Source organism: Crocodylus siamensis, chromosome 4 (assembly GCF_052110815.1).
Source record: "Crocodylus siamensis isolate JL-2025a chromosome 4, ASM5211081v1, whole genome shotgun sequence".
Lineage (NCBI taxonomy): Eukaryota > Metazoa > Chordata > Crocodylia > Crocodylidae > Crocodylus > Crocodylus siamensis.
Window position 1 is genome coordinate 145,686,023 of NC_143398.1, and position 23,973 is coordinate 145,709,995.

General features: G+C 56.5%; 1 protein-coding gene across 4 annotated transcripts; it reads left to right on the forward strand.

Moving 5' to 3' along the window:
• The first annotated feature begins 342 nt into the window (after positions 1-342).
• On the forward strand, positions 343-23,069 carry CNTNAP1 (contactin associated protein 1). Of its 4 annotated transcripts, none has more exons than XM_090044032.1 (24): positions 343-558; positions 4,392-4,493; positions 4,988-5,181; positions 5,749-5,896; positions 7,626-7,829; positions 7,989-8,173; positions 8,723-8,866; positions 10,955-11,216; positions 11,426-11,575; positions 11,685-11,856; positions 13,939-14,045; positions 14,156-14,275; positions 14,752-14,955; positions 15,364-15,520; positions 15,973-16,100; positions 16,268-16,435; positions 16,666-16,884; positions 17,594-17,833; positions 18,254-18,481; positions 18,929-19,056; positions 19,443-19,536; positions 20,337-20,567; positions 21,223-21,270; positions 21,561-23,069. In XM_090044032.1, the coding sequence occupies exons 1-24, from the start codon at positions 483-485 to the stop codon at positions 21,749-21,751; spliced, it is 3,900 nt and encodes a 1,299-aa protein (XP_089900158.1). In that variant the 5' UTR covers positions 343-482; the 3' UTR covers positions 21,752-23,069. The 4 variants fall into 4 exon arrangements, with proteins under 4 accessions (XP_089900158.1, XP_089900159.1, XP_089900160.1 ...); XM_090044033.1 differs by lacking the exon at positions 343-558 and adding an exon at positions 1,657-1,753; XM_090044034.1 differs by lacking the exons at positions 343-558; positions 4,392-4,493 and having other exon boundaries at positions 5,042-5,181; positions 5,749-5,900.
• Positions 23,070-23,973: the final 904 nt, after the last annotated feature.

Consider the following 23,973-nt stretch of genomic DNA (forward strand, 5'->3'; position numbering starts at 1 on the left):
TGACGGGTCTCCTGCCTTCACGGACCCAGATACACAGCAGGTCCCCAGTCAGGTCAGTTCTTCTTTTCCCACAGCGCCTGGGGCAGCCCCTAGCACCGCCTGCCCCTTGCTGCGCCTCAGGCCAGGCTCCCCTCGGCCTGAAAGGCGACTGGCAGCGCCCAGGACAGGGGCTGCACCTTCTCAGCCCCGAGGGCCGGCGGGCGCAAGGCGGCTGTGCCCGGCCTGGGCGCTCCGAGGGCGGCACCGCAGCGGAGCCGCCGCCGCCGCCGCCGCAGGTGGGCCAGGCCGCCCCGCCCCGCCCCGCCCCGCCGGAGCCGCTGATTGATCGCGGCGGGCGGGGGAGCGGGGCGTGCTCTGGCCCGGGCTCGGGCTGGGCTTGGGCTCGGGCTCCGGCTCCGGCGGCAGCGGGAGGAGCCTCGGGCCCGGCGGGCGAGCCCCGGCGGGCGGAGCAGGAGGCAGCCAGCGCTCCCGCCGCCGCCAGCATGGGCGGCCACCTGCTCTGCGTCCTGCTGGCCGCCTGCGCGGGGCTTCTGCCGCGGGACAGCGGCTGCCTGGCACGTAAGTTGGCGGAGGGGCCCCGCACTGCGGCGGCTCCCTGCAGCCGGGCTCTGCGGCAGCCCCCCGCGCCGCGCGGGGCCCGCGGGCGGCGCCCTGCCAAGGTCACGCGTGGCCCCGGCGGGGCGAGGGGAGCGCCGAGCCGCCCCCCGCGCCCTCTCCCCCCAGGCGGGGCGGGGGCCCCTGCTGCTTGCAGAGGCCTAGGGGGCATGCTGGCAGCAGCCGCTCCAGCGCCGGAGCATCCTCCCAGCCCCGGGCGCTGAGGGGAGCGACACTGCAGTCCCCCGCTGTCGCCCAGCCACGGGGTGGGGACGGGGAGGAGGCCAAGGGGCACAGAAGAGCCCACTCCGCCCTCCGCCTGCACCTCGCAGCATCCTCCTGAAGGCCCGGCAGGGTTGGCCTCATGCCAGGGCCGCAGCCTGCCCAGCCCTGCCCGGGTTTTCCATGGAGGCCGCTGCTGCCTTGGGCTGTGCCAGCAGCTTAAAGCCAGGCCCCCCAATTACTCATGCCCTGTGGGGGCCCAGCGGGCTGGTAATGCCGCTCCAGGCCTCTCAGGATGGTAGGCCTTGCCTGGGGGCCCTGCGGCAGGGCTGTGCTGCTGACGTGGGGGTGGGACGGGTTGCTAAGGCAGGGTCTTTCTGCTATGTAGAAACAGGCAATTCCCATTCCCTCAGGAGTGACCTGCTGGCAGGTGGAGTGAGAGCAAGGCTTTTCTGAGGGCTGCTGCTGGGCAGCAGGGAGCTGGAGCCTGCCAGGCAGGGGAGATGGCAGTGGTGGATTGGTGTGATGGGGCAGGAGAGACAGGCTCCAGCAGGCAGGGTCAGGAGCATGTGAGTACCAACCCTGAGAGTCATTCAGTGGCTTTGCCAGAGCTTGAGATCCTCTGTGGGTGAGACCCTTTGGGTGGTTGCTCTTTGGTCTTGAGCAGTGTGCCCTGCAAGGGAAGTGTGGATGATGACCCTGCAGACTGAGGTGGGGCTGGCAGGGCGGGCTGGAGAGACGCAGCAGCTGCAGCCTGACTCCCCTGCTGTCTGCCATTACCCATCCCAGGGCTCTAGCTCCCCGACCAGGACCGCTAGGATTCAGGCAAGCATCTGGGCCTGTCTGCATCCCTGGAGTCAGCAGAAACAAGGCTGAATGCCTGGGGAAAGCTGATGGCAAGACCATGTGGCCACTGCTCCCTCCCTCTGGTACCCAGGTAGGATCTGAGCACAGAGCTGAGTAGCAGGGAATCCTGAGCCCTTGTGCCAAATCCCTCTGGGTCTCGAGTAAGCTGCAGGTATTCCTCTCTTCCTGTTCTCCCCTCTCCGGCTCCAGGCAACACCTTCGGTGGGGGGGGGGGGGGGGGTCTGCCCTCTGCAGGGCTCAGCCCCAGCCCTACAAATTATGCTAGGAGCTGTGGGACTGCCTTGCAATGGCTGCTTTTCGCCATGAGCTAGGGCAGGTGCCCTGACATAGGCTGTCCAGGCAGCCTTACTCTGCTCCCCTAGGCTGGAGTTGGGGTGAGTGTTTGAGCCTGGTCTGCTGGATCCTAGCATGGCCCAGGCAAAGCACAGTTCATGGTGATACTAATAGCACAACCCCTGCAGCTCATGCGGGTTGGTGCCTTCGGGGTGTCTTGCACAGTCCCAGACCGGAATTAACCCTCCAAGCCCTATAGGATGTGAGGGGTTTCAGAATTACACCCTGCAGCTTAGTAGAAACCAGGTAAGGTTGTGGGCCATCTGGACGGAGAGAGGAACATGACTTAAAAGCTGACGGAGTTGGAGGCTGAGCAATTAGTGTAGCCCCCTGTACTGTTCCTGTTTGCCTTACTGTATTGTTGTTGGATCCAGCACAGCTGAGGGAGGGATAAGGGCAGGGGGTAGCATGTAACCAGCTAGCGTATTGCCTGGAGCGCAGAAGAGGGAGTGAGGAAATGGCTCTCCCAGCTGATACCCTACCTTCAGCCTGAAGCCTCTGCAGTGGGTTGTACACTGCTCTGTCAAGGCCCCTGGAGAGCAGGGGCTGGGCCCAGTCTCCATGATATTGGATGTGTCCAGCCCCGTTCCAGTCCCAGCCCAGCCCTATCTGGAGTCCTCTGCAGAGGCCAAATAAATTAGCATAGGCTCCTCCCTGCCAGGCCTCCGGCTCCCCACAAGCAGAGGCTGTGGCAGCCCAGACCCTTTCCAGCACATCCCCTGCACTGCGCTGCAGTGCGAGCTGGGCCTACGAGCTGGCAGAATGAAGTGAGGGGCTCCCATCACTTGCCCCCCTGCTCATGTATGTCAGAGCCTTCAGTGTGGAGGCTGGCTGGCCAGCTGGCGGCTGGCTGGCTGGTGCAGGCAGCATCTATGCCTGCAGAGGTGTGTCAACACTCTGCAGTGGGAGGAAAAAACCGGGAGTGAGAGTAACCGGGAGCTGCTCTGCTGCTTCAGTGAGCAAAGCAGAACTGGAGCTCTGCGCAGAGCGTGTCCTAGGTTGAACCGGGGAGGGGGAGGGGCAGCTCCACACAGAGCAGACCCCTCCCAAAGCTTTGTTTTGCAAAAAGCAATGGTCCCAATTTGTCTAGTGCTGAAGCATCTGTAGCAGGCCCCTATCTGTAGGCAGCATAGGAGCCCCCCACCACATCAGCAGCCTCTGCCTGACACGGGTTCATCCTGCTGAGTGCATGGGGGGTTGGACAGGAGAGATTGTTTTCTAGGTCAAGGTGAACCCAGTTCAGTGGTAGTCCCATCTCTGCAGTTGGAAACTAGCCTGGGATGCTCCCACCCTGTGGCTGTTCTCCACTTTTGCCAGCGTCCCAGGGCTACCCATCACTTGTCATTGCTCATTTGAACAGACTGTGGCATCCCTCTAGGACCTAATGGGCAAAGTCCATCCTCATTCTGTTGGCTGCCTCTGGGTCAATGGCAGCTCCACATGTCCCTGCAATGTGCATTTCCCCCTCTCCTGCACAGCCTGGACCCTGCCTGCTAGACAGGGGACAGAGTCCCAGTAAACAAGATTTTCTGCTCCAAGATGACTGGCATGTGCATGGGATGTATGTGTGGCATGTGTGCATGGCATGTTTTACATGGGATACCAGCCTACAGCGGGTCAGGAGTGTACTGCTGCTCCACAGACTCAAATAAGCTTCACAGTGGCTGGAAGAGGGGCAGGGGGAAAGGGTGCATTGAAGTGTTGGATCTTCAGCATTGGAGCAAAGGCTGGCTTCAGCATTAATGTCCCTCTGGAGCTGTCACTTACGGCCTAGTGTAGGCCTGGGTCATCTCCTGCTCATGGACTGAGCAGGTGCTGAATGCTCCATTGGAGCCAGAGACTTCTTGTTTGCTTTGCCAGATGTGCATGCAGCTGCACACTCTCCTACAAATGAGCCAAGCCATTGTCCTGTAAGTACCAGATCCCACAAAGTCCTGGGAGGCTAGATTCCTGCCCCAGCCAGGGTCAAGGGCTTTAAAACAGGACTTTCTTGAATGTTGCCTGAGGCTGTCTAAGACTGTGGCTGAAGCTGCATGCCTGCAGGTGCCACAGGGGTGCAGCTTGTATGATGCAGGGGGTTGAGTGTAGCTTGGATGCTGATGGAAAAAGTCAGGGGGGCAGTACAGGAGCAGACTCAGCATCTGGGACCCATGTCAGGAGGAGACCTTGGGCTATACTTCTCACAGTGGGAGAGGTCCTTTCCCTGCTGTGGGAGGTCCCACTAGAGCACTGCAGCCATGGGACTGGCCCTGGTGGGCAGCAGGTCCCATTAGCCTTGAGCCTTTCTGTGGAGTCTGTCATTGGGAGATGGTGAGAGGTGTGGGGGATGTGCCAGTCTGGGCAAGGCAGCTTTAACCACAGCCTCTCCCCCACAGGACATTGTTACGATGACCTGGTCGCTCCTCTGTACTCTTCGTCCCTCGGTGCTTCCTCCAGATACAACATCCTCTACACACCTGGCTTTGCCCGGCTCTACAGTAAGTCTTGCCCACCTGCCTGGGGTTGGGATCCCAGCCTTTAACTTGAGGGCCTAAGAGTTTCCAGGGCACTGGCATGTTGCAGGCAGCAATAGCAAGAAGGCCTGAGAATGAGAGCCAGGCTCCCAGGGGATTTCTTCCTTGTTTGGTCTTTGGAAGAGCAGAACAAGCTGCCTGGTCTTTAGAACCTTGAGCAATGGTCCTGGGGTCCCAACAGTGTGTGGCAAGGGACCCTCTGGGGCCACCCCTGCCGCCCTGACATGCTGCTGGAATTGGGCTTTGTAGACCCCCTCAAGCACTTGCCCCTGCTGCCTTGAGCAGCTCTGACCACAGCCTCAATGCCGTGGAACCCATAACTCTGCATCTAGGATGAGGGGGCCCTCCCCTGAGCAGTAAAGTGGGAGGGAGCCACTGGTCTTGGAAGCACAGAGGGCTGAGCAGGCAAAGCCAGGTTGGGCTATGGGGCTGAGCTCTTACCATTCCTCCTTGTGCAGGCAGCAGTGGCTGGTCTCCAGACCCCAGGGACAAGCAGCCCTGGCTCCAGATTGACTTGATGCAGAAGCACATGATCAATGCAGTGGCTACTCAGGGGACATACAACACACGTGACTGGCTTACCCACTACACTGTACTCTATGGAGACCACCCAAGCAGCTGGAAGCCCTTCTTTCAGCGAGGGAGTAACTGGGTATGATGTTGTTTCTGTCCCCTCCTGTAGACTCCCTGCTACGTGCTGGAGTGCTCCCATGGGCATGTGAAAAGAGTCCATCTGTCAGGAGCTGGGGAGCAGCTGTCTTCCCCGTCCCAGCTCCTGAAATGGAATGGGTGGGCAGATAAAAGCTTCCCACAGCACATGACCCACAGAGGGCAGCCAGGGTAAGCCTCCCGACACTCTGGGGGCCTGGGGTGAAGGGGGTGAAGTCAGTGAAGGGGGACAGTATGCCTCCTGATTCCAGCTGAAAACAGCTTCTGGGTATTGGACAAGGAAGGGCCCAAATGGAGGGGCCATGACCTACTCTGGGCTCTTGCACTTTCCTCAAAGGCAGCTGGGTATGGCACATGGGCTGGATAGCCTCAGCTCCTGGGCTTTTCTGTGCTTCCTGTCATAACTGGTGAAAGTGAGTGAGGAAGAGCTAGCGAGAGAACCATAGGGGCACAGTCCCAGAGCTTGGGAGCGTGACTGCCCTGGAAGGAGGTGATTGTTGGCTGTCACACGAGTGCAAGGCTTCTGCTGACCTTGGGCCTTCTTCCCCAGACGTTCTTTGGGAACGTGAATGAGAGTGGTGTGGTGATCCATGACTTGCACTACCCCATCCTGGCTCGCTACCTCCGCATCATCCCGGTGGGCTGGAACCCCAGTGGCAAGATTGGGCTACGCCTGGGCCTCTTTGGCTGCCCCTACCGTGAGTGAGTGGGCCCTGGGGATTGAGGGACTGGGACAGGATGATGGGGCTGGCCCTGCTTGGCCACTTGCACAGGTGCTTCATCTCACCCCAGGGCAGAGCAGCAGGAAGAGAGTCTTAGCCCCTGCACAGGAGAATCTAAGGTTTATGGAGAGGTGGGGGTTGTGAGGTCAGTAAACTGGAGAGCTGGCTTGACCTTGAGCCACATCCCTTCTTTGGTACCCATCACAGTCTAGGCTGAGCACAGCCAGTGGGCTTGCAGGTGACTGGGGATAAAATGAAGGGGAGCTCATTCAGCTCCGTGATGCCACCAGAGCTGAACTGCAGCCCCACCTTCTGGAAACTGCAGTGCATGTGCCAATCTTGGAGCAAAGCAGGTGAGTCGCATCATGGAACCCCAGAGGCCGGGGGTCCCCAACCCCTGGGCTGCTGCCCAGTGCTAGGCCGCAAAGTGTTGGCTGCTGGTCCGCAGGAGGGCTGGCTGCCAGACAGGCAAACTGTGGACTGAAGGTGACTGGTATACTGCAGACCGGCAGCCCAACCCTTTTTTTTACTGAGTACAAAAATGAGTTATCTGCCTTCTTGCAGTGTAGCGGTCACTTTCAGTCCGAGGTTTGCCGGTCCTCGGCATAAAAAGGTTGGGAACCCTTGCCATAGGCAATACATAAGTGGTTGGCAGTGGAGGAAGGGGGAGGGGGGAGAAGTGTGCGCTGCTGCCGCTAGGCATTGGCTTTGGCCAGGCTGTAGCCCTGCCATCAGCACCTGCATCCTGCTGTTGGCACAGAAATCTAGGGGGGCATGTTCCCCACCCCCCAGTATGTCACCTATGTCCTGACCCTTCAACACTGATTTGTCCTGAGAAGCATGGCATGAGCTGGGCCCTGCACCAGCCATTTGTAAATGTCTCCCATGTGGTTTGAAACCTAGCACAGTTCTTCTGCAAGTGAGATCCCAAAAGAAATTACACCATAAGGGGGGGAAGAGCTGCTATTGCAGAATATTCAAACACTGCATCTGCAAATGCCAAGGCCTGGGAGGTGCAGTTGCCCAGGGATCACATGGTCTCACATGGTCCTAAAAAGCATGAGCCAGAGGACCTTTTTCATTCCAGTAAAAGCTTTACAAAAGGAGTACGTCAGGATCTGCTGGCAGTATTTACAAGCATCATTAGACATCTGCTTCTCTGTCCTGGGCACTCCCAGCCTTTGCTCACCCATGTCCTGGTTGAAAGGCCATGTGACAGGCTAAAGCTTCTTGTGTGCTGGGCCCCTTGATTCAGCACCCATCCTATAATGTAAGGTCAGTTCAGCATCATGGGATCTGTCTTGCACAGTCAACAAAGCATTAGGTTGGGTCATTCCTGCAGCTAGGCCTCTTGTGTTAGGATTGAAAAGCCTTGATTTCCCATGACCCAAGCTTCTGTAAATCCTGTCATGTCACACAGCCTATTTCCTGGCGGTCTCCTCCTGTCTGAGGGCTGGATCTGCTCTGGATGGGTGCAGAGACAGGTGGTGGGGGGGATACAGGACTTGTGCATGGCTGACCAAAAATGGGAACCAGTCTCAACACTGTGGCTGTGGCAGGAAGGTAACAAGGAGTCTACTCTCTGCTGGGCTGTCCTTGGGGCAGAAAAATGAAGTCTGTGGCAGGAGGGTGGAAATGGGGTGTGGGCAATTTGGTCATCTGTCCCTGGTGGTGTTGTGATTTCAAGCCAGATTTCATCACCCAGGGTCTGATGTGCTCTACTTTGATGGGGATGACGCCATCTCCTACCGATTCCGAGGCAAGACTGTCAGCACCCTGCAGGACACCATCTCTTTCAACTTCAAGACGTTGGAGCGGGACGGGGTGCTGATGCATGGGGAGGGCTCGCAGGGTGACTACATCACTGTAGAGCTGAAACAGGCCCAGCTGGTACTGCACATCAGCTTAGGTGAGCCTCAGGGATCCCAGGGGACAGTGGTAGTGGTGCTCTGTCAGGTTGAGGGGCTGGGGGCTAACAGGTAGGGATGAGCTTTCAGCAGCAGTGGGGCAGAGTGCTCTTTAAGTACCCACCCCTCTGGACAGTAGAATGACTGACTGCCCTCCCTAGGAAGCAGCCCACTGCACTCCAGTGAGGGGCACACAACAGTGACAGTGGGTAGCCTCCTGGATGACCAGCACTGGCATTCACTGCATATTGATCGCTACGGCCAACATGTCAACCTGAGCCTGGATGGGGAAGTCAAACACTTCCGCTGCAATGGGGATTTTGACCAGCTGAACCTAGACACCGAGGTGAGCCATTCTGGCAGGTGCGGTGGAGGTGGGGGCTGCAGCTGGAGCAGGTGGAGATGCTTCCTGCTACAGAGCACAGCCAGAGCAGTATGGAGGTCCCTGCAAGGGAGGCTTGGCCATAGTGCCGTGAGTGTTCCCCCCTCAGCTCATAGCTCTGCCTAGGCTCCAGGCCCTGATAACATCTCTCCCACAAGCAGCTGCAAAGGGGTCAGACACAACTTATCACATTGCTGGAACAACAGCTGGAGGCAGCTCATCCTGTACCATGTGATGCCCTCTAAGCCAAGATTTGGAGATAAGCCAGTAGCAGATCATAACCAGGGCCCTCCCTGTGCTATGGGAGATTTCCACTCTGAGCTGGGTGTGGATTAATGAGGGGGATACCCCTTGACTGGGGAGAAGGGGCCCAGGATATGGCTCAGCAGTTAGATAGAGCTCCCCAACCCAGCTTAGGAGAGAGTGGGAACAGGTCCCTGCAAGGCAGGCATGCCATCCCATCCATGCAGACGGTGAGCAGTGCTCCAGTCGTGTGTCCCTGCTTCCCCACAGGTGTTCTTTGGGGGTGTGGTCAACCAGGAGAAGCAGAGGCTGGTCTATCGGCAAAACTTCCGGGGCTGCATAGAAAACATCTACTTCAATGGTGCCCACATTGCTGATCTGGCTCGCAGGAAGAAGTCCAACATCCGTTTTGAGGTGAGGGGCTTGGGCAGGGAGAAGAGGTTGAAAGACCTGGAAGACTGGGAGAGAGCAGCTGGGAAAAGAGAACCATGGCTTGTCCCTTGGCCTGGGGACCTTTTGCGTGGCAGAGTCTCTGGCTACAAGGATGAGGGCCATCAGCCTGAGCTCAGTGATGAGGCTGAAGCTACAGCTGGCCCAGTGCCAGTAGCTGGCCAGCCTAGCACTCGGTGAACTGCCCCAGATCAATCCTGAAAGGTCGTCTTGGGCCTGGGGCCATCGGCTACTGTCACTAGGCAGCAGGAGTGATGGGGAGTGAGCTCACCATGGAGGCTTCAGATAGGTCACAACTGCTCCCCATAGCCTGAACGAGCCCATACATCTGAGTTGCCAGGGATGGGTCTCATGTCAGCTGCCTCTCTGCAGGGCTTTCCATAGTCCCATGCCCTGTTATCCAAGCTCAGCAGAAATCCCTCACAATCCCTAAGCTCTTGTGATGATGAGCAGGGGGTGGCTGAGGGCTCTGGGCTCCTTTCCTAGGATATGCCCAGTACTGGAAGAGGGACCAGCCCAGCATAACTATAGGCATTTGACATCTTGCCAAACTCCATTCAGTCACAGTCTCCTTAATCCTAGAATCTCCTTCATGCCAGTAGGCAGCCACTCGGGGGGCCTTCTGGGGTCAGGAAGAAGTTAAGGTACTTGTGCCATGAGGATCTGCGCCCCAGAGCCTTGTCCATATCAGCCATGTGATAGCAGACCTGTGCCCTACCCCACTCCTCTGTTAGGGGGGTTGAATCTCTTCCTGCAATGAAGTGGCCCTAGCCTCATCCTGTAGTCGGCACTACCCTGGGAGCATCACCTCACCCCCATCAGGAAGGGGAACAGCCACCTGCACCCCTGGGAACACAGCCCTAGAGTCTAGACCTATGCCAGACAGGAGTGAGGAGCAGAGTTCCTATCTGCTAGCCCTGCCCAGCTCCAGCAATGCCAGCCACCTTCTCCATGGCTGCTGGGGTAGTCTCCTGGGTCAGGAAGTAGCTGGGCTGTAACCCCCTGTCCCTGCCCCTCTTCACAGCAGCAAGATATGTGGCTATGGTGCCACTGATTCAGGGTTAGGGGGCTAGGTCCTGGTGGCCACAACGCCCCCTAGTTTCTTTGTCTTTCATGAGTGCACTCCCCTTCAGTCACCCACCAGACCTTGATGTGATAGTCTTTTAGAAACCAGGAAGGCTGCCCTAGGGCTTCCCAAGCCTGATCGTGGCCTTGTGACCAGAGGTGTTTATGGTCACTGCCTTTAAGGGCCAATTGCTTGGGTTCTGTCCTCTCCAATACCTACACCCATGCCTTGCAGGTGTTGCTGTACCATCACTCTCCTCTTGGGGCTTCAGCCTCCACCCCTTTTCTCTAGCTGAACCTTCTAGCTTGGGCCTGCTGTATTAGACCTGGCTTCTAGGCACCAGTTCCAGTCTTGCCCTGCCTGCCAGGCTCTGGGTGCCCCACATGCTGCTCTGCTCCAGGCTCTGGCTGAGCCCTACCAGGGCTCAAGGCCCTCAGGTGCCCCTAGGGCACTAATGGGACCTCCAAACCCACCCCCACTCACAGTCCCTTTCAAATTGCCAGTAATAAGCTGTAGCAAACTTAACCTGCCCTAGGTGTATCCATTCCACAACAGTAGTTAGCTACCTTGAAGCCAGGTCTTCCCTTACCCCAGGTTGTGGTCCTTTTGTAAGGCACTAGTATTTGGCTGGCAGTACTAAGAGCAGCTCTCAAGTCAGCCTGGCATTCCCCAGCAGTCTTTCTGGCCCAGAGCTCTTCATGTAGCAGCCTATAGAGCTAGCTTCCTGGCCAACTCGGGTCCTGGGCTTGCCTGTTTCAAGTCCAGCCACTTTCTGGTCAGGTGATTTTCTAACATAACCTCAAGTTTCCAGTGCCTGTTTCCTTGCAGTGAGCTCGCTCTAGGCAAAGAGCAGGTGCAACCCTTTACCCTGATAAGTCTCTCCACTGCTTGGCCTTTCTTGCTGCAGCTTTTCTTCTTAAAGTAACAGGAGCCACCAGCTCTTTGTGACATGTGGCTCTCACTGGGTCTTGTGTGGTTGCTTCCAGGGCCGCGTCGGCCACTACTGCGAGAACCCACCCTACGCACCCATCACCTTCGCAGGCATCAACAACTACCTGCAGGTACCGGGGATCCCACGCAGGAACCGTATGTCTGTCAGCTTCAAGTTCCGCTCTTGGGATACGGTGGGGCTACTGATGTACACCAGCTTTGCTGATCGTCTGGGTTCCTTGGAGATGGTGCTAAGTGAGGGCCAGATCAATGTCTCCATTGCCCAGCCTGGCAAAAAGAAGCTGGAGTTTGCAGCAGGTACAGGAGCTCGGGAAAGGAGGCTGGGGGCCCATGAGGCCTGTCCATCAGGGACTTGTACTGGGAGGCCCAGGGCCTCAGCAGGGAATTGTCTCCCACTCTTGCTGCTGGTTACATGAAGGCTCCTGGGGACTAATGGGGGGCAGCAGACCCTTTGCCCACCATGCCTCCATCACCAAACCCCACGTACAACTCCTCCTTGCTTCCAGGGTACCGCCTCAATGATGGCTTCTGGCATTCAGTGCTGCTGGTGGCACGGGATGGCTCAGCTGTGGTAACCATCGATGATGATGATGGGGCAGAGTTCCGCGTGGCGCACCCTTTCCAGCTGCGCACTGGGAGCCAGTACTTCTTTGGGGGTGAGTGGCCCAGGCTAGGGGGGGATGAAAGCAGAGGGGGCAGGGCCAAGGGAGGTTCAAACCATTGGCAGCACTCTCTCTGTCTCCATCCGTCTTCTCGATGATCCAGGTTGCCCCAAGCCTGCCTCCATCACTGGCTGCCTATCGAACCAGACTACTTTCCATGGCTGCCTGCAGATGATAAATGTGGATGCACAGCCTGTGGACTTGGAGTTACTGAAATATCACCGCCTGGGAAAGTACTCGGATGTGTTCTTTGACATGTGTGGCATCACGGACAGGTACCACATCGGATGGATGGATGGATGGACGGACAGGGCACCTGTTCCGAGCCCAGCTTGTACCCCTTAAGATGTATTGCTGGGGTGGCTCTCCTTCAGTTCTGCCAACCCTTGAAGGGACAGTAGTGTAGTGGCTAAATAGAAGGGTTGTTTAGCACTGCCATCTACAATTACTATTTCAGCTTGGGGTGGAGTGTTTCAGCAACCTTGTGCCTTCAACCATGTGGCCTTTGACCCTGACCACAGCCGCCTAGATTTACTACTCTGCCTGCTTTCCCACAGCCTCTCTGACTAGGGGCTGCCTGCAGAGAGCAGCTGACTGCTGTGTTCTAGCTTGGTCTTTACATGCTTTTGAAATGGGGAAACTGGAAGCAGCTGGCCTGCCCATGAAGGGCAAGCCTCCCCACTGCTACCCTCCTTCAGAGGAAGGAAGACAAGGGGTACCCATTGCAGTGGGGATGGGAGAAACTCAAGAGACCTGGGCTCCTGTCCTTGTCCTGTCACTGACATACCTGGGTAAGTCCATGCATCTCTGTGTGGACCTCACTGCCTCCAGCAGTGAGAATCACCTTTCCTGTCCTCCACACTATGCTGTGCTGCCTACCTGAACAATTTCCTTTGGTGCAGGTCTGCTGATAGTGGTAGATGGAGCAGATTGCCTAGCCTGGGTAGCTGTAAACCTTGTTTCATAGTTTCATAGTAGCTAGAGTCGGAAGGGACCTAGGTAGATCATCTAGTCCGACCCCCTGCCTTGGCAGGAAAGAGCACCGGGGTCAGATGACCCCGGCAAGGTGCTCATCTAACTTCCTTTTAAAAATCCCCAGGCCAGGAGCCTGCACCACTTCCCCTGAAAGCCGGTTCCAGGCCCTAGCCGCCCTGACTGTGAAGTAGTGCCTCCTAATATCTAATCTAAACCTACTCTCCGCCAGCTTGTGACCGTTATTCCTGGTCACTCCTGGCAGCACACGGGGGAACAGGGACTCCCCCAATACCTGCTGATCCCCCCTGACCAGTTTGTAGCAGGCCACAAGGTCCCCCCTTAACCTTCTCTTGTGGAGGCTAAACAGGTTCAGGTCCTGTAGCCTCTCCTCATAAGGCCTGCCCTGCTGACCCCTGATCATACGAGTGGCCCTCCTCTGGACTCTTTCCATATCGTCCACGTCCCTCTTGAAGTGTGGCACCCAGAACTGGACGCAGTACTCCAGCTGCAGCCTGACCAGTGCCGCATAGAGGGGGAGGATCACCTCCCTGGACCTGCTCGAGATGCATCTGTGGATGCATGACAGGGTACGGTTGGCCTTCTTGACTGCCTCCCCACACTGCTGACCCATGTTCATCGTGGAGTCAATGACAACTCCAAGATCCTTTTCCGTCTCCGTGCTGGCAAGAGGGGAGTTCCCCAACCTGTAAATGTGGTGCCGGTTCTTCCTCCCCATGTGCAACACCTTGCACTTATCAGTGTTAAACCCCATCCTATTCTCATCCGCCCACCGTTGCAACCTGTCAAGGTCAGCTTGTAGCCTATTGCACCCTTCTAGTGCACCCACATCCCCCCACATCTTAGTGTCATCAGCAAACTTGAACAAGGTGCTTTCTACCCCCTCATCCAAGTCACTGATGAAGATGTTGAACAGTGCGGGCCCGAGGACCGAGCCCTGCGGAACCCCACTGCCCACGTCCTTCCAGGTCAAGAAGAACCCGTCCACTACCACCCTCTGGGTGCGGCCCTCCAACCAGTTAGCGACCCATTTGACTGTGTGGGCATTGACACCACAGTCTCCCAGCTTTTTGATGAGGACAGGGTGAGAGACAGTGTCGAAAGCCTTCCGGAAGTCCAGAAAGACTACATCCACAGCAACCCCTGCGTCTAATGATTTGGTGACCTGATCGTAAAAGGCCACCAGGTTGGTCTGACAAGACCTGCCACTGATGAACCCATGTTCATCCATGTTGTTGATGGGGGCGGGGGGGTCTCTGCTCTATATACCCCCTGCATTGGCAGATTGTCTTAGTAAGCATCAGAGTGGCACAGGGTGTCTGAGCTTAGTCCCCCCCTTGCTCCCCTTCCTCTGCTTCTGCCAGGTGCACCCCCAATCTTTGTGAGCATGGTGGTCGTTGCTTGCAGTCCTGGGATGATTTCATCTGCATCTGTGACCTGACGGGATACAAGGGAGAGACCTGCCACAAACGTGAGCCCCTGGGGATGGGGACTTGGGTTGTCATGAAGCCATTCCCAGCCCCTGGCAGGTTGCCCTATTTCCTCAGTATTCTAACCCAGCCTGTTGGTTCCTCATTATAGCCATTTACAAAGAGTCATGTGAAGCATATCGGCTCAGTGGGAAAACAGCTGGGAACTACACCATTGACCCTGATGGCAGTGGGCCCCTCAAGCCCTTCACTGTGTACTGCGATATGAGAGGTACTGGGAATAAGTGGCAACAAGGGTCTTGTGTTCCAGAAATGAAACGCAAGGTCCCTATCCAGCTCCAGGTGGGGGGATTAGCTGGCTGTAAGGGTGGGGAACAGGGCATAGAGCTTTTCCCCTCCAAGCCAGGCCTCTCCCATCTACCCCTATGGTGGGGGTTAGGAAACTGGATCTGGAGCCTCTCCCTGGGAGGAAACGCATAGGTACCACTTGTGTATGCAGTCTCAGCCCAGTTCCAGGGAAAGGGTTTCCACATCAGAAACAGTATTACTTTGTCCTTTGTGGTGAGGCTGTAGGGAGTGACAGCCCCTGCTCCACAGATGGACGTAGGTCTGGGGTGGGGCTTGAAGCAGGGCTAGGATGGAGATGAGGGAACTGGGGTGGTAGGGATGGGGTTGAAGTGAAGGTAGGAGGCTTGGGGGTCAGGAGCTTCCAGTCTGTTCTCACAGGGGCTTCTGGCCCTTCCCTAGAGGATCGAGCATGGACCATCATCCGGCACAACCGGCACTATGCCACACGGGTGTTAGGCTCCAGTGTGGACCGGCCTTACTTGGGGGCAGTGGAGTACTGGAATGCCTCGTGGGCTGAGGTGTCAGCCCTGGCCAATGCCTCTGAATACTGCGAGCAGCGTATTGAGTTCTCCTGCTACAACTCCCGCCTGCTCAACACACCCTGTGAGTGTGCCATGGGCAAGTGCATGCAAGTATGTCTGCTGTAGGAAAGTCATTGCTACCATGTCAGTGGGGCGGGGGGCGGAAGGGCAAGGGTGTGACGGGGGGCTGGGTCACCACATCACTGTGTGCCAGTGAGTGTGTGGGTGTGGAGGGCTGACAATGCCCCTGGCCCTGCTCTGACCCCTATCTTGAGGCAGGGGCCATCTAGCTTGTGGGGCTGCCCTTGGGTGACAGAGGACAATGCTTCCCTCTGGGTAGAGTCTGCTGCCCTGGTGCTTCCATGCCCCCTTTTAGTCTGCCAAGCACTCCCTGCACATCAGTACTGCTCCCTTGAGGCTGTCCTGCACTCAGCACCAAGTAACTCCAGGCCCATGTCCTTAACCTCCCATCTCTGCATCCTGTCCCCAGTTGGGCTGCCCTTCAGTTTCTGGATGGGCCGCCATAACCAGCGCCATTACTACTGGGGAGGCTCACGCCCGGGCATCCAGCGCTGTGCCTGTGGCCTGGACAAGAACTGTGCTGACTCCAGGTTCTTCTGCAACTGTGATGCTGACCATGCCCTTTGGTAAGCCCCATACCCCTGGACCAGGGAAGGGCTTGGTAGACACATGGCTGGAGGAATTGGTCAGGGCAGCAGGATGTGACTGTGATGGAGGAACCAGGAGGGGCTACTGGGGAGGAGTGAAGCAGCATGAAATGTCAGCAGAGCAGCTGGGAAAGATAACAGCCAAAGAAGGGGTTGCTGGGGAACAGCACCAGCAGTTTGGTACACGGTAGCCAGGGAGATTAGGCTGCAGTAGTATGGGACATCTGGGGATAGGCTGAGGCAGCATGGAAGGTTGGGGATTGGGAGGCTGGTTCACCACAGGAATGCAGGCTGACTTGGTTCAGGTTATGGGCAGGCAGACAGTAGGCCAGAGTAACACCGTAGAAGGTGTGCTGGGGGTTTGCCCCAGCTCCATTGTGATGCTAGCTTCTCCCATTTCCACTCCTCTGCCCCACTGGCTCTGGCTGCAGGAGGGTAGACAAGGGACTCTTGAACTTCGTGGATCACCTACCTGTCACTCAGGTTGTGGTTGGAGATACCAACCGATCCAGCTCTGAGGCCCAGTTCCTGGTGGGGCCGTTGCGGTGCTATGGAGACCGTGAGTGCTTGCTGTGGAGGAAAGGGCTGTGGCTGGGTGCTGGTACAGGTCACAGAGTCCTGGGGCTTTCTACAGGGAACAGGGCCAGCCCCTGGGTCCCTGTTGCTGGTCCAGCAACGAGCTGGCACAGTGCAGGGCCCTGCTTTGACCTTCCTGTCTCCTTGCAGGGAATACCTGGAACACAGTCTCCTTCAACAAAGGCGCTGTCCTGCTCTTCCCCACCTTCCAGGTCAACCAGAGCCTTGACATCTCCTTCTACTTCAAAACCACTTCCTTGTCTGGCGTCTTCCTAGAGAATTCGGGCTACAAGAACTATATCCGTGTTGAACTCAACAGTGAGTGGCTGGGCCTGCCTCAGCACAGAGTTGGGGGCTCTGGTGGGATGGCCAGAGCTTGGCTAGAGATTCTGGGCTGAGTTTCCAGTGCTGGCACAGCAGGGCTAGCTGAGAATAGGAGGGAGCTGGCGTTGGAAAGAGCCAGGACTAGGGCCTCTTCAGTAAGAAGCCCAGGGTTGGGAGCAGTGGCACAGAGGCCTCCTGGGAACTGATGTCTCCTCCTTGCGCAGCTACCAGGGATGTGCTCTTTGCCTATGACATTGGGAATGGGCACGAGAACCTGACAGTGAGTTCCATCTTCCCCTTCAATAATGACGAATGGCACTGGGTGCAGGCCGAGCTCAATGTGAAGATGGTACGACTGCGAGTAGATGAGCTACCCTGGGTTGTGCGGGCAGCCCCACCCCAGACCTACGTACAGCTGGAGTTTGACAAGCCCCTTCACGTTGGTGAGTGCAGGGAAAGGAGGAACCCTTCCCTGCCACCCCGAGCCCTCCCCATCTGCGGGATTCTCAGAGCTGGCAGATTACCCAAAGAATCTCTCCAGAAATTCTTAGAAAATCCCCCCCCATAATCTCGCTCTTCCTTGTGCAGAAGCAAATAACAGCAATTGCAGCTACTCTTCAGAGGCAGATGTCCCACTGAGCCCTATAAGTCCCAGCCCTGGCACACTGGTTTGGTGCAAGGCAGAGGAATCCCCTGGGCTGCTGTAGTAGGGTTTCTCTTTGACACTAATGCTGCAGCTTGGTTAATGCAGCACTGACTACTGGTGAAAGCTGGGGGAGGTGCTGAGCTAGGAAGCTTGGGCTCTACCCCACACTCCGCTTCCGACTCTCCTGTGTGACCTTGGTTGTGGCCCTTCTCTCAGTACTTTGGTTTTCCCATCTTTCAGGTGAGAATGGTCACCCCTCCAAGTGACTGTGGGGCACCAGGGTGTTCCCAGGACCCTGAGCTCTGGGGCAGAGGATACTAGGGAGGTGAATGGCTTAGGAATGGGCTGACCCCACTGAGGGGCAGACAGAACTCAGCCTGCATGAGCCAACTCCTTCTGCCAGGGAACAGGTCAGGGGCCAACCCTACTCTGGTAGCACCAGTTGTCTGGCAACCCAGTGCTGGAGGGGGCTTGTGCCTGTGCTGATGCTGTCTTCCTGGTGCCAGGGGCAGCTGAGCACAAGCTGCGTCCTTTCCTGGGCTGCCTTCGGGGATTGCGGATGAATGGTGTGACGCTGAACCTGGAGGGCAAGGCTAATGAGACGGAGGGTGTGCGGGTGAACTGCACCGGCTACTGCCAGAACCCACGGGTGCCCTGCCAGAACAGCGGGCTCTGCGTGGAGCGCTACAGCCACTACACCTGCAACTGCAGCATCTCTGCCTTCGATGGGCCCTTCTGCAACCGTGGTCAGTGCTGCCTGGGCCATGGGTGGGGATGGGGACAGATTGAGTTGTGGAGTCACACCTGTGAACTTGAGGACAGAAGTGAGGGCCAAGATGAGAAGAGTTAGTGGGGGTAGGCAAGGAATTGTAGGGTGCAGCTGCTAGGCCTTAAGCCAAGGTGAGGGCTATGGTGGTTGGGGCGGGAGGGGTTAGCCAGTGGTATCCATGGCACAAGTGCCAGCCCAGAAAACAGTGCAAGAAGCAGCATGTTGTTCCTGTATAAGAGCATGACTGTGGCCAGGCGCTATTGAGGTACCTGCATGCTGGGGAGTGGGATGGACCCTGTTTCCTTGGGCAGCTGGGATGTAGGGGCAGGAGTGTAACTGCCACTGTGGCTACCTTCCTACCTTGCTGCCCCTGTGGCCACCTGCCCCTGCCCCACAGATATTGGTGGCTACTTCGAGGAGGGCACTTGGGTTCGCTACAACATTCTGTCAGCTTCACTCTATGCTACCCATGAGTTTGCCAGTATTGTGAGCCAGCCCCTGCCTGGCTACAACTTGACAAGTGAGGAGGTGAGCTTCAGCTTCAGCACCACTTCTGCCCCTGCTGTGCTGCTCTACGTCAGCTCCTTTGTCAAGGACTATATGGCTGTGCTTATCAAGGATGATGGTGAGTCTGGGGGATGAGGTGCCAAACCCTGCCCTGTCTCGGCTCCCCTTTATCCCACTCTCCTATCAGCCTCCGTTCCTTCTCAGGGGCCCTGGCTGGAGCTGTTAGCTACACTTTTCTCCCTTCTGGCCTTGGGGATCTCAGACCCTGTCTGCTGTGGGGAGGCTCTGTCTGCAGGCTCATAAAGCTTGAGGCCAGAAGGGACCGTTCCGCCATCCAGGCCAAGTGCCCTGGAATCCACAGGCCAGAAATGCCTTGAGCCCAGATCTGGCCATCAGCTGGGCCCTGTGCATGAGAACAAGACACAGGAGCTAGGCACCTGAGAGGAGGCTTTGCACCTGTTCAGAGCACTCAGCAGCCTGTCGCAGCTGTGGCAAATCTCTGATAAGGCAGGGGAGCTCCCAACCCCTCAGCACCCCCATCACACTCTGAGTCTTGCCTTGGCAGGCAGCCTGCAGTTGCGGTACCAGCTGGGCACCAGCCCCTATGTCTTCGCACTGACCACCAAACCTGTGACAGATGGGAGGCCCCATCGTGTCAACATCACCCGTGTCCACCGCACTCTCTACACACAGGTGCCTGGTGGGCTTGTGGGGGCTGCACCGGGCAGGGACCATCTATGCAGGCTGGGAGGGCTGTGCCAATCGGCCCTATGCAGAAAGGGGCTTCACTGGGATTTGGACACCAGGGGTTGGGGATCAGCTCCAGAGGGTGACATGGAGCGGGCATTAGGGAAGGAATGTTGACGTAGTAGTTGGGCTGTTGCTGGACAGAGTTGCCACAGGAGGCAGGGACAATGGGGCACTGGAAAGAATGAGGCTTTCTTGCCTGGGTCTTCTGTAATTCGTGCCAGCAAAGATGGGTGGAGTCAAGGGAGCAAAGCTGCCCTCTGGGCCTAACCCCTAGAGGAAGCTGGCTGTGGTGGTGCTGATGGGGCCTGTGCTCTTGACCTTGGTCCTAGGTGGACTTCTTCCCTGTCATGGAACAGCAGTTCTCCCTGTTCGTGGACAGCAAGCTGGACTCACCCAAGAACCTGTACCTGGGCCGTGTGATGGGTGAGTGGGGCCTGGGGACCTATTCCCAGGGCCCAACTGCTTTCCTTCCCCTGACACCTTTGCCTGCCATGAGGGCTGGGAACTCCCTGCTTCCTGTGTTGCCCCTGATGGAGACATTTCCTCTACACCACAGAGTTGCTGGGAAGTCCCCTACCTGCTCTCTAGGGGCTGGAACGGCTCATTCCCCTTATCAAGACAGGTCCCCTCCTTTCATTTGAATCCTAGAGAAGTAGGGCTGAAAGAGGTCTCCTAGTCCAACCCTCTTGACCGAGGCAGGATCATCCCAATCTAAACCATCCATACAAATCCACTGTCTACCTCCTAGTAAAATTGCTGTCAGCCCTGACACACCACAAGACCTAACACCCTGACCTGCCACAGGTAAAGCAAGGGGACCACAGAAGCCAACATGGTGCTTCTTTAGTATATGCTCAAGAGATCTCGGGCTGAGAGCCATGCTCCCAGTGACATGCTGTGGGTCTCTGGCACCCAGGGGCCAATGCTTGTATTAGCACCCCCCACCCCGCCCCCTTCTTGTAGCAATGCTTAAAGTCACGTTGCACAATAAGAACTTGGAAGGGCCCAGCTGGTGCCCCCTCCCCCTCCCAGGAGCCACGGCTCCCTCCTACCCCACCTCGGCGTGCCACTGCATGCTCCCTGCTGCAGGGAAAGGTACCCCTCCAGTCCTGTTCCCTTTCCCTCCAGATCTCCCTAGAACCATTCCCAACTCTGGTTTCATACAGGGAGGTGAGGAGGTGCCCTGGGGCACTGATTAACCCTTCCCTCTCTGTGCTGTGTAGAGACGGGTGTGATTGACTCAGAGATCCAGAGGTACAACACACCTGGCTTCTCCGGCTGCCTCTCAGGGGTGAAGTTTAACACCATTGTGCCTCTCAAGTCCATCTTCCGCCCGAGCAGCACGATGGTGCACTACAATATCCGGGGGGAATTGGTGGAGTCCAACTGTGCATCCATGCCTCTCAGCACCATGCCCATCCCCCCGGAGATGGATCCCTGGTACATGGGCACAGGTAGGGCCCTTTCTTGACACCTGCCTCTAAAACTCAGACAAGGTTGTGCCAGGCTGTCTGCACCACTGTACCTGTTAGCACTTCTGTAGCCTAGAGGGTAGCTGTACTACAAGGGGTCCTCCAACATGGTAAAGACTGGAGCATAGTGAGGGAAGGGGAGGTTGCACAACTCGAGTGATCAGAGCTGAGAGCCAGGACTCCTAGGTTCTGCTCCAGGAAGATGACAGCCAAGGTGTGTCCCTTCTTCTTGGCCTCTGGTGGGCCTTCCCAACAGATGTTCTGGGTCAAACTGGAGAGTTGTTGCCTTGCCCCTCCCAGTTCTTCAGGCCCTGGGTTAGGGCCCTTCCCCAACAAGCAGGGCAGGTGGCACAGCAGTAAGGGGCACTAGTGCAAGAAGTTCTTTTCTCCGGTTGTAAGGACTTGCACTGCCCTCTTTCTTGGTGGGACTCTTTGGGGCAAGCCAGGGGAGTGTGCTGGTACGGGATTGGTCTGGACTGTGCTCATGAGAGGGGCTTGGTAATGGAAGGACCATCCCCAGATCCCTCCCTTGATGCCAGCTCTTGGCTCCTCCCCATCAAGCTGCTTCAGCCAGCTGCTGGTGCTGTCAGCCCAGCCCTGTCGCCTTTCAGCATTGTCCCTGCTTTGTCTTCTGCAGAGTTCCCTCATGTGCATGATGACGGCTGGATTGGGATAATCATTGGATGTAAGTGACTCCCTGCTGTGTTCAAACCCATCTAACAGCCTTTGCCCTCTTCCCCGTGGGGTGGTTCTGCACAGGCCCCATGCTGGTGTGGCAGTAGCCCAATTTGCTCAGGTGTAGGACATGGTCAAAGAGCAGAGGGGCTGGGGGAGTAGTGCCTTCCAGCTACAAGCAGAGCCTTTTGGTCCTGGCAATGCTGAACTATGGCTCAAAGTCTCGGGTGCCCTCCATACCCTGCTGTCAGGCCCCCAGCCCTGCCAGTATCCTTAGCACTGTTCTCCTTCCTCTTCCAGTTGTGATATTTCTGCTGCTGCTCCTTGGTGGCCTACTGGTGCTACTGTATCTCTACTATCACCGCTACAAGGGCTCATACCACACCAATGAGCCGAAAGCCATTCAGGACTACAGCAGCGCAGTCAAGCCCCTTGCCAGCCGCAAGGACCAGAACCTGCCCCAGATCCTGGAGGAGGCAAAAAGTGACTAGCTGCTGGAGCAGGGCTGGGTGGACGGGGGGAAGGGTTAGCTCCACAGGCACTTGGCATCCTGCACCCGCAGGAGACTCGCCAGAGGTGTTCCTCTCCCAGGAGCAGTACTGGAAGGCGTCTCCTGCCATGGCCAGGAGGGTAGTGAGCGTTGCGGGACCAAAAGGTCAATTGAACCCGAACTGCCAAAACCCAATGCTGGACTGGGGCAGCAACGCCTTCCTCTTGTGCTGCTTCTACCTGCCCACATCACACCAAGCGTTGCTTGGGGCTGTGCCTTGCATAGCCTGTGAGCCACCTGTGTGAGGATTGTCTTCCTCCTATTGTACATCAAGGCCAGCCCCTAAGTCCTCAGCCCAGACGCATGGTGGAAGTCATATGCCAGGTGGCTCTGCCCACTGTGGTTTACACCTACCAAGCTGCAAACCCCTTCCCCTTCCCTTTCCCCCTCTGGGGGTCAAGCTGCAGCCAAAACTCCTCCCAACTCTCAGAGAACGATTGCAGCCCATGCATCAACATGAAGCTGCTTTCTGAGCCCAGGCTGGGACAGGGCTATACACCTGTGACCTGTAAAATTGCCCATCCCAGGCTTACAGAGGCTGTTTTCCACACAGCCACCCAGGCATGGCCCCAGTTGAGGAGACATGCTTGTGTCTATTTTACATGCTCCAAACCTGTTGTTTTGTAGGGGGAATATGCACTACAGTATAGCCTGGCCTTCCACATGTCTGGTTAGCAAAGATAGCACCTAGATTACCTGCTTGTTTACTCGCTTAGCAAAAGCCATTAAGTGAACCATGCAATATAGAGCGTATGAGCACAATCCTTAGGTCGTGCTCTGAAACCTGTGCAATATCCCTGCCAGTATATGCAGTGGCAGCTGCTGCCATGCATGAGCCTGCACTTTGCTGAGATGCTGCTTCCATACAATCAGGTACCAACCATCTGATTCTTTCTACCATTTTTGTTGTCAAGTTCTATATTACTCACTGGGTTTTTTTATTCTGTCACTTTGTATAAAAAAGTACCAAAACCAAACAAAAAAACCAACAAAACAGAACTTAACGTCAGATGCTACATTTCAAGTGAGTGTTGTGGTAAATGGTCTGTAGTTTGCTACTTCTCTGTAAGAAGTGCTAGTTGTGCTGATAACTTCTAGCCCAGTGAAAGTGTCAGTCACACGCTTCATTGTGATGAGATGATGTTACAGAAATGCATTTATCTTCCCAAAGGTCTGGCTCCACCAGGCACTTTATTTTTGAAAAATCTGTTTTGTTGAATGAAGTGTGAAGATATTCAAATAAATGCAGAATGATAGCGTTCGACACACTCCCCGACCTCACAGTGGATGTGGGGAGAGGGGAAGTGGGAGGCAGAGGAGTGACACAGCCTACACTGCTAGGGCAACAGCTGTCAGCTATGCTGATTCCTGGCAGAAAGCCACTAGGGAGAGTGAAATGCTCTAAGCACTCCCCTTCTTCCCATGAAAGGCTCTGTCCTTTGAGCTTCCCCCCTCAGCTCAGCTGCCTTTTGTGCACACACCGCTCCTTCTGGAGGCAAAGGACATTGGGAGTCAAGGAGAATGCATCTACATGAACTGAAATATCCTGCACAGCAGTCCCCAGGACTGCAGGTCAGTGCTTACCTAAGGAGGATGCTGAAGCCCTTGAGAAAACAGCAGCAGAGATGGACAGGTAGGGCATTGTGGGATACCTCAGGACTCTAATCCTCAGCACTACCCCAGGGAAAGTGGTGCTTTGATTTGCTCCAGCTGAAGGACTGGTCCAGGGTCTTCCAACAGACTCATTACCCACCAGCCTCCCCTCTCCCGTGCAACAGTTCAGCTGACTCGCATATGAAGCTGAGAAGATTTTTCCCCTCTCTTGTTGCTACATGACAGGGTTTTTTCTTGCCTCTCTCAGAAGCACTGGGCATTAGCTGCAGCTAAGGTTGGAGATTGTGACTGGGGAGCCAAGCAGCACTGAAGACTTGTCCTTAACAATAAATAGAGCATCATCAGCTCCCCCGGCTGTAAACATGGGGCTTCAATAAGGGCTAGTCAATGAGTTAGCTCACTCACCCTTCTCCTCTGAGCCAGCTGCTCAGAGAACAGCAGACATCATGCTGACCATGTATCATGTTCTGGAGCTGCTGGCCCAGCAGCTTTCTGGCCAGTGCATGTGTAGGCCAAGCTTCAGACTGCATGCAGGTAAGTTAACTCTTC

Bases quoted from the DNA above. Each gene is read 5' to 3' on its own strand.
- CNTNAP1 (XM_090044032.1), top strand. From the start codon at position 483: ATGGGCGGCCACCTGCTCTGCGTCCTGCTGGCCGCCTGCGCGGGGCTT. The intron at 559-4,391 runs GTAAGTTGGCGG...TCTCCCCCACAG, and splicing joins GGACAGCGGCTGCCTGGCAC to GACATTGTTACGATGACCTG. The intron at 14,956-15,363 runs GTGAGTGTGCCA...TCCTGTCCCCAG, and splicing joins CCGCCTGCTCAACACACCCT to TTGGGCTGCCCTTCAGTTTC.